Below are 14,030 nucleotides of genomic sequence, written 5' to 3'. Positions count from 1 at the left end.
TTTTTTATATTTTTGTGCCGAAGTGCAATGTAAATTGTTTTAGGCCAATGTGGGTTCTAAAGAGTTCTAAGTGTATTAAGCAAGGCTCACTTATGGGGTTGTCCACCCATGTGTGAAAGAGGCCTAGGGTTAGGGTTAGTGACATCTCTATAAAAGAGATGTTAGCTAAAGAAAGAGTACATTTTTGGCCATTCTCATAAGCTATTGAGTGAAGCTCTTGAGCTCTCAAGCTATGGCAACTCTCTAACTCTCTCTCTATTGTACTCTAATGAGCATCAAGCTCCAATGAGTATAGCTCCACTTCTTTCTCTTAATCTCTTTTAGCATCATTGAAGTAGATTAATCTAAGATTAGTTGAATGCTTCTTTCTTTCTCTTGTGTATGCTGCATGCTTGTAGTGTGTGTGTGTAGTCTCCATTGATGCAAGCTCTTGCCCACTTCATTGGCAATGAGTTATTCATGGATAGACTCTCTCTATGAGCTTGCGGGTTTGTGAATGTTACATTCTATGCTTGCTTAAGCTTGTGGATTAGTAGATGCACGGTTATGGGTTTGCTGGCATTAGGGAAAGCTAAGATTTAATCAATATTTGAATGGGATTAAGAGATTGTCATGCATTGCTTGTTCTCTTGATTAGTATAGTGGATTTAAGGGATTGAGAGATTGATTGAGGTGTTGGATGGTTGAATCGTCAAGTGGGGGTTCGTGTATGTGAGCTCTCCCTCATGGGATAAGCCTTCATACTCTAAAGGGATTTTTTTTCTAACACTACATACAATTGGATTAAGCTTGCTTGAATTTTTTAAATAAGGATTACACAAAAAATGATGGTTCTTTGGTGTATTGTTTTGCCTCTGATAAGGCTCAATTTTTGGTGGATTCATATTTGTGCTAACAATGGTGCTTCATTGGTGCTTGCCTTTTTCAAAACTTAGTTATCACCCATAAAAGTACCACTATAGTTGCATCGTACTATAGTGTAGTGAACCTTTAATTGATATTTTCTTAATCCATTTTATTTTGATTGATTATCTCCATCTAGTACAAAAATGAAAAATGTCTTGGAAGCAGTATTCTTTGACATCAACTAAGACACTTAATGCCTTCACATAAACACATTATAAGGGCCCTCTTATACATATGTAGGATGCTTACAATCATAAGTATGCATATACTCGGGTGTTGACACCATAAGATTAATGCTTGGTTTTTGATGGGCACTGCCTTGCTCGTTAGAAATCATAACTTTTGGGAGAAAAACGATAGTGTATTTTGTGATGTGCATATCATGATTTTTGGGAAAAAAAGATAGTGTATTTTGTGATGTGCATATGAAATTTAATTTGTCTACTAAAAACCATTGAGAAATTATAGGTAAAACATCTAACAAAAATCAAGCCTAATCATAAGTAAACTATAATGCCTTCACATAAAACAAGTAAAGACTCGATGCATACTTACGATATTAGATAATCACAAGTATGTATACTTAAAATCAAGCCTAATTATAAGTAGGCTATAATGCCTTCACATAAAACATGTAAAGACTCGATGCATACTTTGGATGTTAGATAATCACAAAGTATACATACATGCATACTTTGGATGCTGATCATAAATATACTATAAAACATGCAATATTTGACAACTAAAACAAGAACCAAAAGTTTTTCAATCAATGGATCACTTTTCAACTCATGACAGAAAACATCAGAAAATGTCAATATCCAAAAATATCAGTGTCCTTCCCATGATGCAACTCCCACCATGGGATGTTTATGCATGAGCTGGTGTGCACGATATGGGTTTATGCAGAACTAGAGGGCATGAAGTGAGGATCATGGACAACCAGGGCCATGTGCCGGCCCTCCGAGGACTACCGTGGTGCCCATAGCAGCATGAGTGGTAGTTTGTATATTGTAGCAGTCAGGGTCAGAAGTGACGAGCACGACATCACTTGCCCTTGCATCTGTGAGTATATTTGGTGAAGTCATCACCTGCAGGGAGTGGGCATAAGTAGCTGCAACATCCACACCCTCGCTAGGAAAGTTTCCATTGCCCATCTCAGTAGTAGTATGTACTCCTCCAACTTTCGAGTTGATCACCGATCCTCCAATACTAGCTGTGTCTGCATATTGTGCTAGATTTGTAAATAATTCTGATGGCCAATATCCCACATCAATTGTGCCATATGCTAGCCACCAATTATGAGTTACAAGATCCTACAAGCAACGTCAGCATAGGCATATATCACAATGAGTTATTAGTCAATGAGCTCAACATATCCAAATGTGTACTGTACATAAAAAAATGCATTATGGCTCAACATTTATCTCAAGGAGAATCCAATTTGATTGATTTATCAATAACCTCACCTGCCAAATACGAAAAGAGACATCAACTAGATGGCCTTTATCGGTAGAAGTAGGGAATATGGTTGCACCTATGGCAATTTGAAATGCCACATGGACGAAGCCTGGGCAGGTGAGATCAAAACATCCTGTGTCTACATAGAAGTCCTTCTGCATGCATGCGAAGTGAAACGAAACATGAGAAGGAAGCAATTCTTGTACATGAGGATTTTGAATCACTTGATCCCATCAAAGATTTATAACCCACCGTCTAGTAGGTGGAAAGGCGGGTGTAGTTATCGCCATAGAGTTCAGGGTTCACCTAACATGGAGAAGTGTTAGAATAATGTCTTATAAGGACTGTTCCACAGCTTATTAGTACAGTAATTTTTAGATTTGATGTTAGATGTTTAGGGGATAAGAAATCACATTAGATGTTAATTAGGGACCCCCTGAAGGTCTCAATATGTATGCAAAGGTTTGAGGCTAGTGAGCTTACCGACCATCCAGTTTCGACCGTGTTGAGGGTGTTGTCTAAGGCGGATCCAGCAGTCAGCCACACGTCGACCGCGCTCATCTCAGAAGCTATATTCTCAACGTGAGGATTCCATATGCTGAGTGATGCGGAGGCTCCAAATATGGGTTGGCCGTGGGAATACACGGCCTTGGCAAACTGCAAATACATGTACTTCCTTTAAAAAAATTATGGGCTTAAGCTGGACTCAATCATTATCCTAATCGACTTGAAATTAATCAAGCACGAGATTTGATTATTTAACTGACCTCGATGTTTCCTGTAAAATCTCGTGAGAAGCGCTTCTGTTTACAATGCACGACTCTACGGGACTTGAGAATATACAGCAAAGAAGGTCTTCGTATTGCCACGGTTCCAATTGGACAGATGCCATTGAGATGCCAAAGCTGCGCACCCGCGATCAAAACTGGCGGATAATTATCCATCTCAGGATTGCGTTTAATTCCATCGGGAGTAGAGCTCGGGAATTCCTGTTAGTATGTGCAGCAATCTCTGTTAACCTAATAATATGTGGATTGCGTTTAATTGCATCGGGAGAAAAGCTCGGGAATTCCTGTTAGTGTATGCAATAATCTCTGTTAACCTAATAATACGTCGATATACTAAATCTTAAGGAGCTTTTAACAGTACGCATGATTGAATCTAAGGTGCTTAGCTAGCTAAAAAGAGAGAGAATAATTGACCTGGATAGTATGGTTTCTTAACAACGGGTGATCTAACGCAGGCTGCTTCTCCCGCAACACGCAATCAATGATGTCTCCATCGGGACTCTGTAGGGTTCACAAGACAACATAACATGCATCGACGTTTATATGATCAATAAACGCACCGAATCAAAGTAATTGATGATTTGATCTATATTAATTACTGCATTGACCTAATTAATGAGATAATTTCGTCCACCTGGATGCTCCGAACCGATGGTTTGATAAGCTCGCGGAGTTGCAGATGCGCTTTGGCGACATCCTCCCTGGTGTACCCACTTAGCGAGTCTCTTACTTGATCGGCTGTAAGACTTCTTCCTCGCACAACATGCACGAAGAAACTAGACAATACTAAAATGCTCAAGAGGACGTCGCTGGCCGATAGATGTCTGTCATTGCGCCCTCGCAAAGTCATCATCACCACCGTCATATTATTGTGCAGTGTCTATAATATAAACCTTGCCTTATTCTCATCACCACCGTCATACTATTGTCCAGAAACCTTGTAAAGATTCGGACTGCGCGTAGTCGGTACTACTAACTATCGGCATCCATTGGGAGAAATCTTAGGGCCTTTACACTATGGAAATGTTTTCCCCGCCCCCCCGCAAAAAAAAGACCTCGAGGGTACTGAGTCTCCCTTGTCCATCCCTGAGCCCTACGGTGAAATACACATTAAATGGTGTTTTTTTTTTTGAAGGGGCTTAGCATAAATTTCGGTGTGCTCATTCTAGATTTTGTGGGGTGTAAGGCATGGTGGGGGAAAATTTTTGCACTAGTGTTGGCTCTTGAAAATTTTCAAGCCCACAAAAATATTGTAAACCATATTGGTTTACAAAAAATTAGTGTCTCGTGGTATACTAATGATTAATGTGCACCTACACACTATTGGTTAATAATATGGTCCCAAATAAGAATAGAGCCTTATGCATAGCACTCATCTAGACTAACCATCGGGCTATCCCCCAATCACTGCCAAGCCTTGAAAACAATACAATTCCAAGACCACAAGGACATTATAAACCATGGTTTATAGAAAAGTAGTGAATATAGATTTGGTCTTGCAACATTTGCACATGTGGGCTCGGTGCTACTAGCCAACAGCCTTTGGCCATATAGACTATTCAAATTAGGTTTTCCTACTAGGACCTAGACAAAAGTTCTTTCTTCAAAACACCCGATAAATTATACTACACATAACTTGCATCCACTTATCATAACTTGACCATATTCAAGTTGATTTGCGTATAAACATGACCATATTCTGATGAGTTCTGAGCAAGTTATTGTCATTCCACTCAATTTGAGTATAAACATGACCATATTCCGATGAGTTTTGCGCAAGTTATGGCTATTTTAAGTTTTGGGCCTGGGGGATTGACAAGTCAGTACCACCATTATGGGTGCCCTGTCGAGTTTGTGGAGGCCCCTAGGCCCAAAACCTAAATTGGCCATAACTTGCTGAAAACTCATCCTGAATATGGTCATGTTTATACTAAAATCAAATGAAACATGTCCAATGACCTTATAAGCTCGCCATAAAAGATCATCAAAAAATAAAACCCTTATTTAATCATGAGGGGCTACACTCGATAGAGGGGGTAATTTTTCTTATTTAATCATGAAGAGCTACACTCGATAGAGGGGGCAATATTTTTTTAAATAAGGGGGGAGATGCTACTAAGATTTTGTAGGAAATTTCTTGGTAAAAGAATTGGGAGAATAAATCACCACAACCACCAAGCCTAGAGAGTCCACCTAGAAGGTAACCAAACTTGCCAACCAAGAGAACCAAGAGCACCAATTACAAGGCAATGGAATCCCAAGAAGTATCCAAAAATCAAGGCCATGATAGTGCACAAGCCAAGGGGAGCTGGTAGCACATGTATGTGCACACAATGCCCAAGAGGCCCACATGTATACCATCATGAAGTGTGGAGAGGAACACCCTCCCTCTCTCTTAGGGCCTTTACACTATATAAATGTCCCCCCGCCCAACCTCGAGGGTACTCTTGTCCATCCCTGAGCCCTCACGGTGAAATACACATTAAATGGTGTTTTTTTTAAAAAAGGGGCTTAGCATAAATGTCGGTGTGCTCATTCTAGATTTTGTGTGGGGGATGTTGCCAAGTGCACAAACGGTATACCAAAATCTATATTGAACAATGAAAATGTGCTCGCCTACATTGAAGAATGGTTAATGATATATTGGACATTTGTTCACATTTTTTCTTAGTGATGGGAGAACACTTTTTGCACTAGTGTTGGCTCTTGAAAATTCTCAAGCCCACAAAAATATTGTAAACCATATTGGTTTACAAAAAATTAGTGTCTCGTGGTATACTAATGATTAATGTGTACCTACACTCTATTGGTTAATAATATGGTCCCAAATAAGAATAGAGCCTTATGCATAGCACTCATCTAAACTAACCATCGGGCTATCCCCCAATCACTGCCAAGCCTTGAAAACAATACAATTCCAAGACCACAAGGACATTATAAACCATGGTTTATAGAAAAGTAGTGACTTGTGGTATACTAATGATTAATGTGCATGACCTACACACTATTAGTCTAATTATATGGCCCCAAATAGGAATTAAGCCTCACAGAAAGCAATCATCTACACTAACCATTACGCTATCCCCCAATCGCCCAAGCCTTGAAAACAATATAGATTTGGTCTTGCAACATTTGCACATGTGGGCTCGGTGCTACTAGCCAACAGCCTTTGGCCATATAGACTATTCAAATTAGGTTTTCCTACTAGGACCTAGACAAAAGTTCTTTCTTCAAAACACCCGATAAATTATACTACACATAACTTGCATCCAAATATTTTTATAACATACTTATCATAACTTGACCATATTCAAGTTGATTTGCGTATAAACATGACCATATTCTGATGAGTTCTGAGCAAGTTATTGTCATTCCACTCAATTTGAGTATAAACATGACCATATTCCGATGAGTTTTGCGCAAGTTATGGCTATTTTAAGTTTTGGGCCTGGGGGATTGACAAGTCAGTACCACCATTATGGGTGCCCTGTCGAGTTTGTGGAGGCCCCTAGGCCCAAAACCTAAATTGGCCATAACTTGCTGAAAACTCATCCTGAATATGGTCATGTTTATACTAAAATCAAATGAAACATGTCCAATGACCTTATAAGCTCGCCATAAAAGATCATCAAAAAATAAAACCCTTATTTAATCATGAGGGGCTACACTCGATAGAGGGGGTAATTTTTCTTATTTAATCATGAAGAGCTACACTCGATAGAGGGGGCAATATTTTTTTAAATAAGGGGGGAGATGCTACTAAGATTTTGTAGGAAATTTCTTGGTAAAAGAATTGGGAGAATAAATCACCACAACCACCAAGCCTAGAGAGTCCACCTAGAAGGTAACCAAACTTGCCAACCAAGAGAACCAAGAGCACCAATTACAAGGCAATGGAATCCCAAGAAGTATCCAAAAATCAAGGCCATGATAGTGCACAAGCCAAGGGGAGCTGGTAGCACATGTATGTGCACACAATGCCTAAGAGGCCCACATGTATACCATCATGAAGTGTGGAGAGGAACACCCTCCCTCTCTCTTAGGGCCTTTACACTATATAAATGTCCCCCCGCCCAACCTCGAGGGTACTCTTGTCCATCCCTGAGCCCTCACGGTGAAATACACATTAAATGGTGTTTTTTTTAAAAAAGGGGCTTAGCATAAATGTCGGTGTGCTCATTCTAGATTTTGTGTGGGGGATGTTGCCAAGTGCACAAACGGTATACCAAAATCTATATTGAACAATGAAAATGTGCTCGCCTACATTGAAGAATGGTTAATGATATATTGGACATTTGTTCACATTTTTTCTTAGTGATGGGAGAACACTTTTTGCACTAGTGTTGGCTCTTGAAAATTCTCAAGCCCACAAAAATATTGTAAACCATATTGGTTTACAAAAAATTAGTGTCTCGTGGTATACTAATGATTAATGTGTACCTACACTCTATTGGTTAATAATATGGTCCCAAATAAGAATAGAGCCTTATGCATAGCACTCATCTAAACTAACCATCGGGCTATCCCCCAATCACTGCCAAGCCTTGAAAACAATACAATTCCAAGACCACAAGGACATTATAAACCATGGTTTATAGAAAAGTAGTGACTTGTGGTATACTAATGATTAATGTGCATGACCTACACACTATTAGTCTAATTATATGGCCCCAAATAGGAATTAAGCCTCACAGAAAGCAATCATCTACACTAACCATTACGCTATCCCCCAATCGCCCAAGCCTTGAAAACAATATAGATTTGGTCTTGCAACATTTGCACATGTGGGCTCGGTGCTACTAGCCAACAGCCTTTGGCCATATAGACTATTCAAATTAGGTTTTCCTACTAGGACCTAGACAAAAGTTCTTTCTTCAAAACACCCGATAAATTATACTACACATAACTTGCATCCAAATATTTTTATAACATACTTATCATAACTTGACCATATTCAAGTTGATTTGCGTATAAACATGACCATATTCTGATGAGTTCTGAGCAAGTTATTGTCATTCCACTCAATTTGAGTATAAACATGACCATATTCCGATGAGTTTTGCGCAAGTTATGGCTATTTTAAGTTTTGGGCCTGGGGGATTGACAAGTCAGTACCACCATTATGGGTGCCCTGTCGAGTTTGTGGAGGCCCCTAGGCCCAAAACCTAAATTGGCCATAACTTGCTGAAAACTCATCCTGAATATGGTCATGTTTATACTAAAATCAAATGAAACATGTCCAATGACCTTATAAGCTCGCCATAAAAGATCATCAAAAAATAAAACCCTTATTTAATCATGAGGGGCTACACTCGATAGAGGGGGTAATTTTTCTTATTTAATCATGAAGAGCTACACTCGATAGAGGGGGCAATATTTTTTTAAATAAGGGGGGAGATGCTACTAAGATTTTGTAGGAAATTTCTTGGTAAAAGAATTGGGAGAATAAATCACCACAACCACCAAGCCTAGAGAGTCCACCTAGAAGGTAACCAAACTTGCCAACCAAGAGAACCAAGAGCACCAATTACAAGGCAATGGAATCCCAAGAAGTATCCAAAAATCAAGGCCATGATAGTGCACAAGCCAAGGGGAGCTGGTAGCACATGTATGTGCACACAATGCCTAAGAGGCCCACATGTATACCATCATGAAGTGTGGAGAGGAACACCCTCCCTCTCTCTTAGGGCCTTTACACTATATAAATGTCCCCCCGCCCAACCTCGAGGGTACTCTTGTCCATCCCTGAGCCCTCACGGTGAAATACACATTAAATGGTGTTTTTTTTAAAAAAGGGGCTTAGCATAAATGTCGGTGTGCTCATTCTAGATTTTGTGTGGGGGATGTTGCCAAGTGCACAAACGGTATACCAAAATCTATATTGAACAATGAAAATGTGCTCGCCTACATTGAAGAATGGTTAATGATATATTGGACATTTGTTCACATTTTTTCTTAGTGATGGGAGAACACTTTTTGCACTAGTGTTGGCTCTTGAAAATTCTCAAGCCCACAAAAATATTGTAAACCATATTGGTTTACAAAAAATTAGTGTCTCGTGGTATACTAATGATTAATGTGTACCTACACTCTATTGGTTAATAATATGGTCCCAAATAAGAATAGAGCCTTATGCATAGCACTCATCTAAACTAACCATCGGGCTATCCCCCAATCACTGCCAAGCCTTGAAAACAATACAATTCCAAGACCACAAGGACATTATAAACCATGGTTTATAGAAAAGTAGTGACTTGTGGTATACTAATGATTAATGTGCATGACCTACACACTATTAGTCTAATTATATGGCCCCAAATAGGAATTAAGCCTCACAGAAAGCAATCATCTACACTAACCATTACGCTATCCCCCAATCGCCCAAGCCTTGAAAACAATATAGATTTGGTCTTGCAACATTTGCACATGTGGGCTCGGTGCTACTAGCCAACAGCCTTTGGCCATATAGACTATTCAAATTAGGTTTTCCTACTAGGACCTAGACAAAAGTTCTTTCTTCAAAACACCCGATAAATTATACTACACATAACTTGCATCCAAATATTTTTATAACATACTTATCATAACTTGACCATATTCAAGTTGATTTGCGTATAAACATGACCATATTCTGATGAGTTCTGAGCAAGTTATTGTCATTCCACTCAATTTGAGTATAAACATGACCATATTCCGATGAGTTTTGCGCAAGTTATGGCTATTTTAAGTTTTGGGCCTGGGGGATTGACAAGTCAGTACCACCATTATGGGTGCCCTGTCGAGTTTGTGGAGGCCCCTAGGCCCAAAACCTAAATTGGCCATAACTTGCTGAAAACTCATCCTGAATATGGTCATGTTTATACTAAAATCAAATGAAACATGTCCAATGACCTTATAAGCTCGCCATAAAAGATCATCAAAAAATAAAACCCTTATTTAATCATGAGGGGCTACACTCGATAGAGGGGGTAATTTTTCTTATTTAATCATGAAGAGCTACACTCGATAGAGGGGGCAATATTTTTTTAAATAAGGGGGGAGATGCTACTAAGATTTTGTAGGAAATTTCTTGGTAAAAGAATTGGCAGAATAAATCACCACAACCACCAAGCCTAGAGAGTCCACCTAGAAGGTAACCAAACTTGCCAACCAAGAGAACCAAGAGCACCAATTACAAGGCAATGGAATCCCAAGAAGTATCCAAAAATCAAGGCCATGATAGTGCACAAGCCAAGGGGAGCTGGTAGCACATGTATGTGCACACAATGCCTAAGAGGCCCACATGTATACCATCATGAAGTGTGGAGAGGAACACCCTCCCTCTCTCTTAGGGCCTTTACACTATATAAATGTCCCCCCGCCCAACCTCGAGGGTACTCTTGTCCATCCCTGAGCCCTCACGGTGAAATACACATTAAATGGTGTTTTTTTTAAAAAAGGGGCTTAGCATAAATGTCGGTGTGCTCATTCTAGATTTTGTGTGGGGGATGTTGCCAAGTGCACAAACGGTATACCAAAATCTATATTGAACAATGAAAATGTGCTCGCCTACATTGAAGAATGGTTAATGATATATTGGACATTTGTTCACATTTTTTCTTAGTGATGGGAGAACACTTTTTGCACTAGTGTTGGCTCTTGAAAATTCTCAAGCCCACAAAAATATTGTAAACCATATTGGTTTACAAAAAATTAGTGTCTCGTGGTATACTAATGATTAATGTGTACCTACACTCTATTGGTTAATAATATGGTCCCAAATAAGAATAGAGCCTTATGCATAGCACTCATCTAAACTAACCATCGGGCTATCCCCCAATCACTGCCAAGCCTTGAAAACAATACAATTCCAAGACCACAAGGACATTATAAACCATGGTTTATAGAAAAGTAGTGACTTGTGGTATACTAATGATTAATGTGCATGACCTACACACTATTAGTCTAATTATATGGCCCCAAATAGGAATTAAGCCTCACAGAAAGCAATCATCTACACTAACCATTACGCTATCCCCCAATCGCCCAAGCCTTGAAAACAATATAGATTTGGTCTTGCAACATTTGCACATGTGGGCTCGGTGCTACTAGCCAACAGCCTTTGGCCATATAGACTATTCAAATTAGGTTTTCCTACTAGGACCTAGACAAAAGTTCTTTCTTCAAAACACCCGATAAATTATACTACACATAACTTGCATCCACTTATCATAACTTGACCATATTCAAGTTGATTTGCGTATAAACATGACCATATTCTGATGAGTTCTGAGCAAGTTATTGTCATTCCACTCAATTTGAGTATAAACATGACCATATTCCGATGAGTTTTGCGCAAGTTATGGCTATTTTAAGTTTTGGGCCTGGGGGATTGACAAGTCAGTACCACCATTATGGGTGCCCTGTCGAGTTTGTGGAGGCCCCTAGGCCCAAAACCTAAATTGGCCATAACTTGCTGAAAACTCATCCTGAATATGGTCATGTTTATACTAAAATCAAATGAAACATGTCCAATGACCTTATAAGCTCGCCATAAAAGATCATCAAAAAATAAAACCCTTATTTAATCATGAGGGGCTACACTCGATAGAGGGGGTAATTTTTCTTATTTAATCATGAAGAGCTACACTCGATAGAGGGGGCAATATTTTTTTAAATAAGGGGGGAGATGCTACTAAGATTTTGTAGGAAATTTCTTGGTAAAAGAATTGGGAGAATAAATCACCACAACCACCAAGCCTAGAGAGTCCACCTAGAAGGTAACCAAACTTGCCAACCAAGAGAACCAAGAGCACCAATTACAAGGCAATGGAATCCCAAGAAGTATCCAAAAATCAAGGCCATGATAGTGCACAAGCCAAGGGGAGCTGGTAGCACATGTATGTGCACACAATGCCTAAGAGGCCCACATGTATACCATCATGAAGTGTGGAGAGGAACACCCTCCCTCTCTCTTAGGGCCTTTACACTATATAAATGTCCCCCCGCCCAACCTCGAGGGTACTCTTGTCCATCCCTGAGCCCTCACGGTGAAATACACATTAAATGGTGTTTTTTTAAAAAAAGGGGCTTAGCATAAATGTCGGTGTGCTCATTCTAGATTTTGTGTGGGGGATGTTGCCAAGTGCACAAACGGTATACCAAAATCTATATTGAACAATGAAAATGTGCTCGCCTACATTGAAGAATGGTTAATGATATATTGGACATTTGTTCACATTTTTTCTTAGTGATGGGAGAACACTTTTTGCACTAGTGTTGGCTCTTGAAAATTCTCAAGCCCACAAAAATATTGTAAACCATATTGGTTTACAAAAAATTAGTGTCTCGTGGTATACTAATGATTAATGTGTACCTACACTCTATTGGTTAATAATATGGTCCCAAATAAGAATAGAGCCTTATGCATAGCACTCATCTAAACTAACCATCGGGCTATCCCCCAATCACTGCCAAGCCTTGAAAACAATACAATTCCAAGACCACAAGGACATTATAAACCATGGTTTATAGAAAAGTAGTGACTTGTGGTATACTAATGATTAATGTGCATGACCTACACACTATTAGTCTAATTATATGGCCCCAAATAGGAATTAAGCCTCACAGAAAGCAATCATCTACACTAACCATTACGCTATCCCCCAATCGCCCAAGCCTTGAAAACAATATAGATTTGGTCTTGCAACATTTGCACATGTGGGCTCGGTGCTACTAGCCAACAGCCTTTGGCCATATAGACTATTCAAATTAGGTTTTCCTACTAGGACCTAGACAAAAGTTCTTTCTTCAAAACACCCGATAAATTATACTACACATAACTTGCATCCAAATATTTTTATAACATACTTATCATAACTTGACCATATTCAAGTTGATTTGCGTATAAACATGACCATATTCTGATGAGTTCTGAGCAAGTTATTGTCATTCCACTCAATTTGAGTATAAACATGACCATATTCCGATGAGTTTTGCGCAAGTTATGGCTATTTTAAGTTTTGGGCCTGGGGGATTGACAAGTCAGTACCACCATTATGGGTGCCCTGTCGAGTTTGTGGAGGCCCCTAGGCCCAAAACCTAAATTGGCCATAACTTGCTGAAAACTCATCCTGAATATGGTCATGTTTATACTAAAATCAAATGAAACATGTCCAATGACCTTATAAGCTCGCCATAAAAGATCATCAAAAAATAAAACCCTTATTTAATCATGAGGGGCTACACTCGATAGAGGGGGTAATTTTTCTTATTTAATCATGAAGAGCTACACTCGATAGAGGGGGCAATATTTTTTTAAATAAGGGGGGAGATGCTACTAAGATTTTGTAGGAAATTTCTTGGTAAAAGAATTGGCAGAATAAATCACCACAACCACCAAGCCTAGAGAGTCCACCTAGAAGGTAACCAAACTTGCCAACCAAGAGAACCAAGAGCACCAATTACAAGGCAATGGAATCCCAAGAAGTATCCAAAAATCAAGGCCATGATAGTGCACAAGCCAAGGGGAGCTGGTAGCACATGTATGTGCACACAATGCCTAAGAGGCCCACATGTATACCATCATGAAGTGTGGAGAGGAACACCCTCCCTCTCTCTTAGGGCCTTTACACTATATAAATGTCCCCCCGCCCAACCTCGAGGGTACTCTTGTCCATCCCTGAGCCCTCACGGTGAAATACACATTAAATGGTGTTTTTTTTAAAAAAGGGGCTTAGCATAAATGTCGGTGTGCTCATTCTAGATTTTGTGTGGGGGATGTTGCCAAGTGCACAAACGGTATACCAAAATCTATATTGAACAATGAAAATGTGCTCGCCTACATTGAAGAATGGTTAATGATATATTGGACATTTGTTCACATTTTTTCTTAGT

General features: G+C 39.4%; 1 protein-coding gene across 1 annotated transcript; it reads right to left on the bottom strand.

The window, feature by feature from the left end:
* Positions 1–1,838: 1,838 nt before the first annotated feature.
* On the bottom strand, positions 1,839–4,020 carry LOC147637762 (protein neprosin-like). The gene is made up of 6 exons (XM_086799043.1): positions 3,790–4,020; positions 3,570–3,656; positions 3,135–3,356; positions 2,851–3,024; positions 2,376–2,522; positions 1,839–2,222 (listed from the first exon to the last, which is right to left on the bottom strand). Exons 1-6 carry the CDS (start codon positions 4,018–4,020, stop codon positions 1,839–1,841), a joined length of 1,245 nt encoding a protein of 414 aa, XP_086655169.1.
* Positions 4,021–14,030: the final 10,010 nt, after the last annotated feature.

The sequence above is a fragment of the Cibotium barometz genome, chromosome 6 (assembly GCF_041138505.1).
Source record: "Cibotium barometz isolate CiBa-2024 chromosome 6, ASM4113850v1, whole genome shotgun sequence".
Lineage (NCBI taxonomy): Eukaryota > Viridiplantae > Streptophyta > Polypodiopsida > Cyatheales > Cibotiaceae > Cibotium > Cibotium barometz.
This window is presented reverse-complemented; position numbering and strand designations above follow the sequence as displayed.

Bases quoted from the DNA above. Each gene is read 5' to 3' on its own strand.
- LOC147637762 (XM_086799043.1), bottom strand. From the start codon at position 4,020: ATGACGGTGGTGATGATGACTTTGCGAGGGCGCAATGACAGACATCTA. The intron at 3,025-3,134 runs GTCAGTTAAATA...ATGTATTTGCAG, and splicing joins ATTTTACAGGAAACATCGAG to TTTGCCAAGGCCGTGTATTC. The intron at 2,523-2,850 runs GTAAGCTCACTA...GCATGCATGCAG, and splicing joins CGGTCGAAACTGGATGGTCG to AAGGACTTCTATGTAGACAC.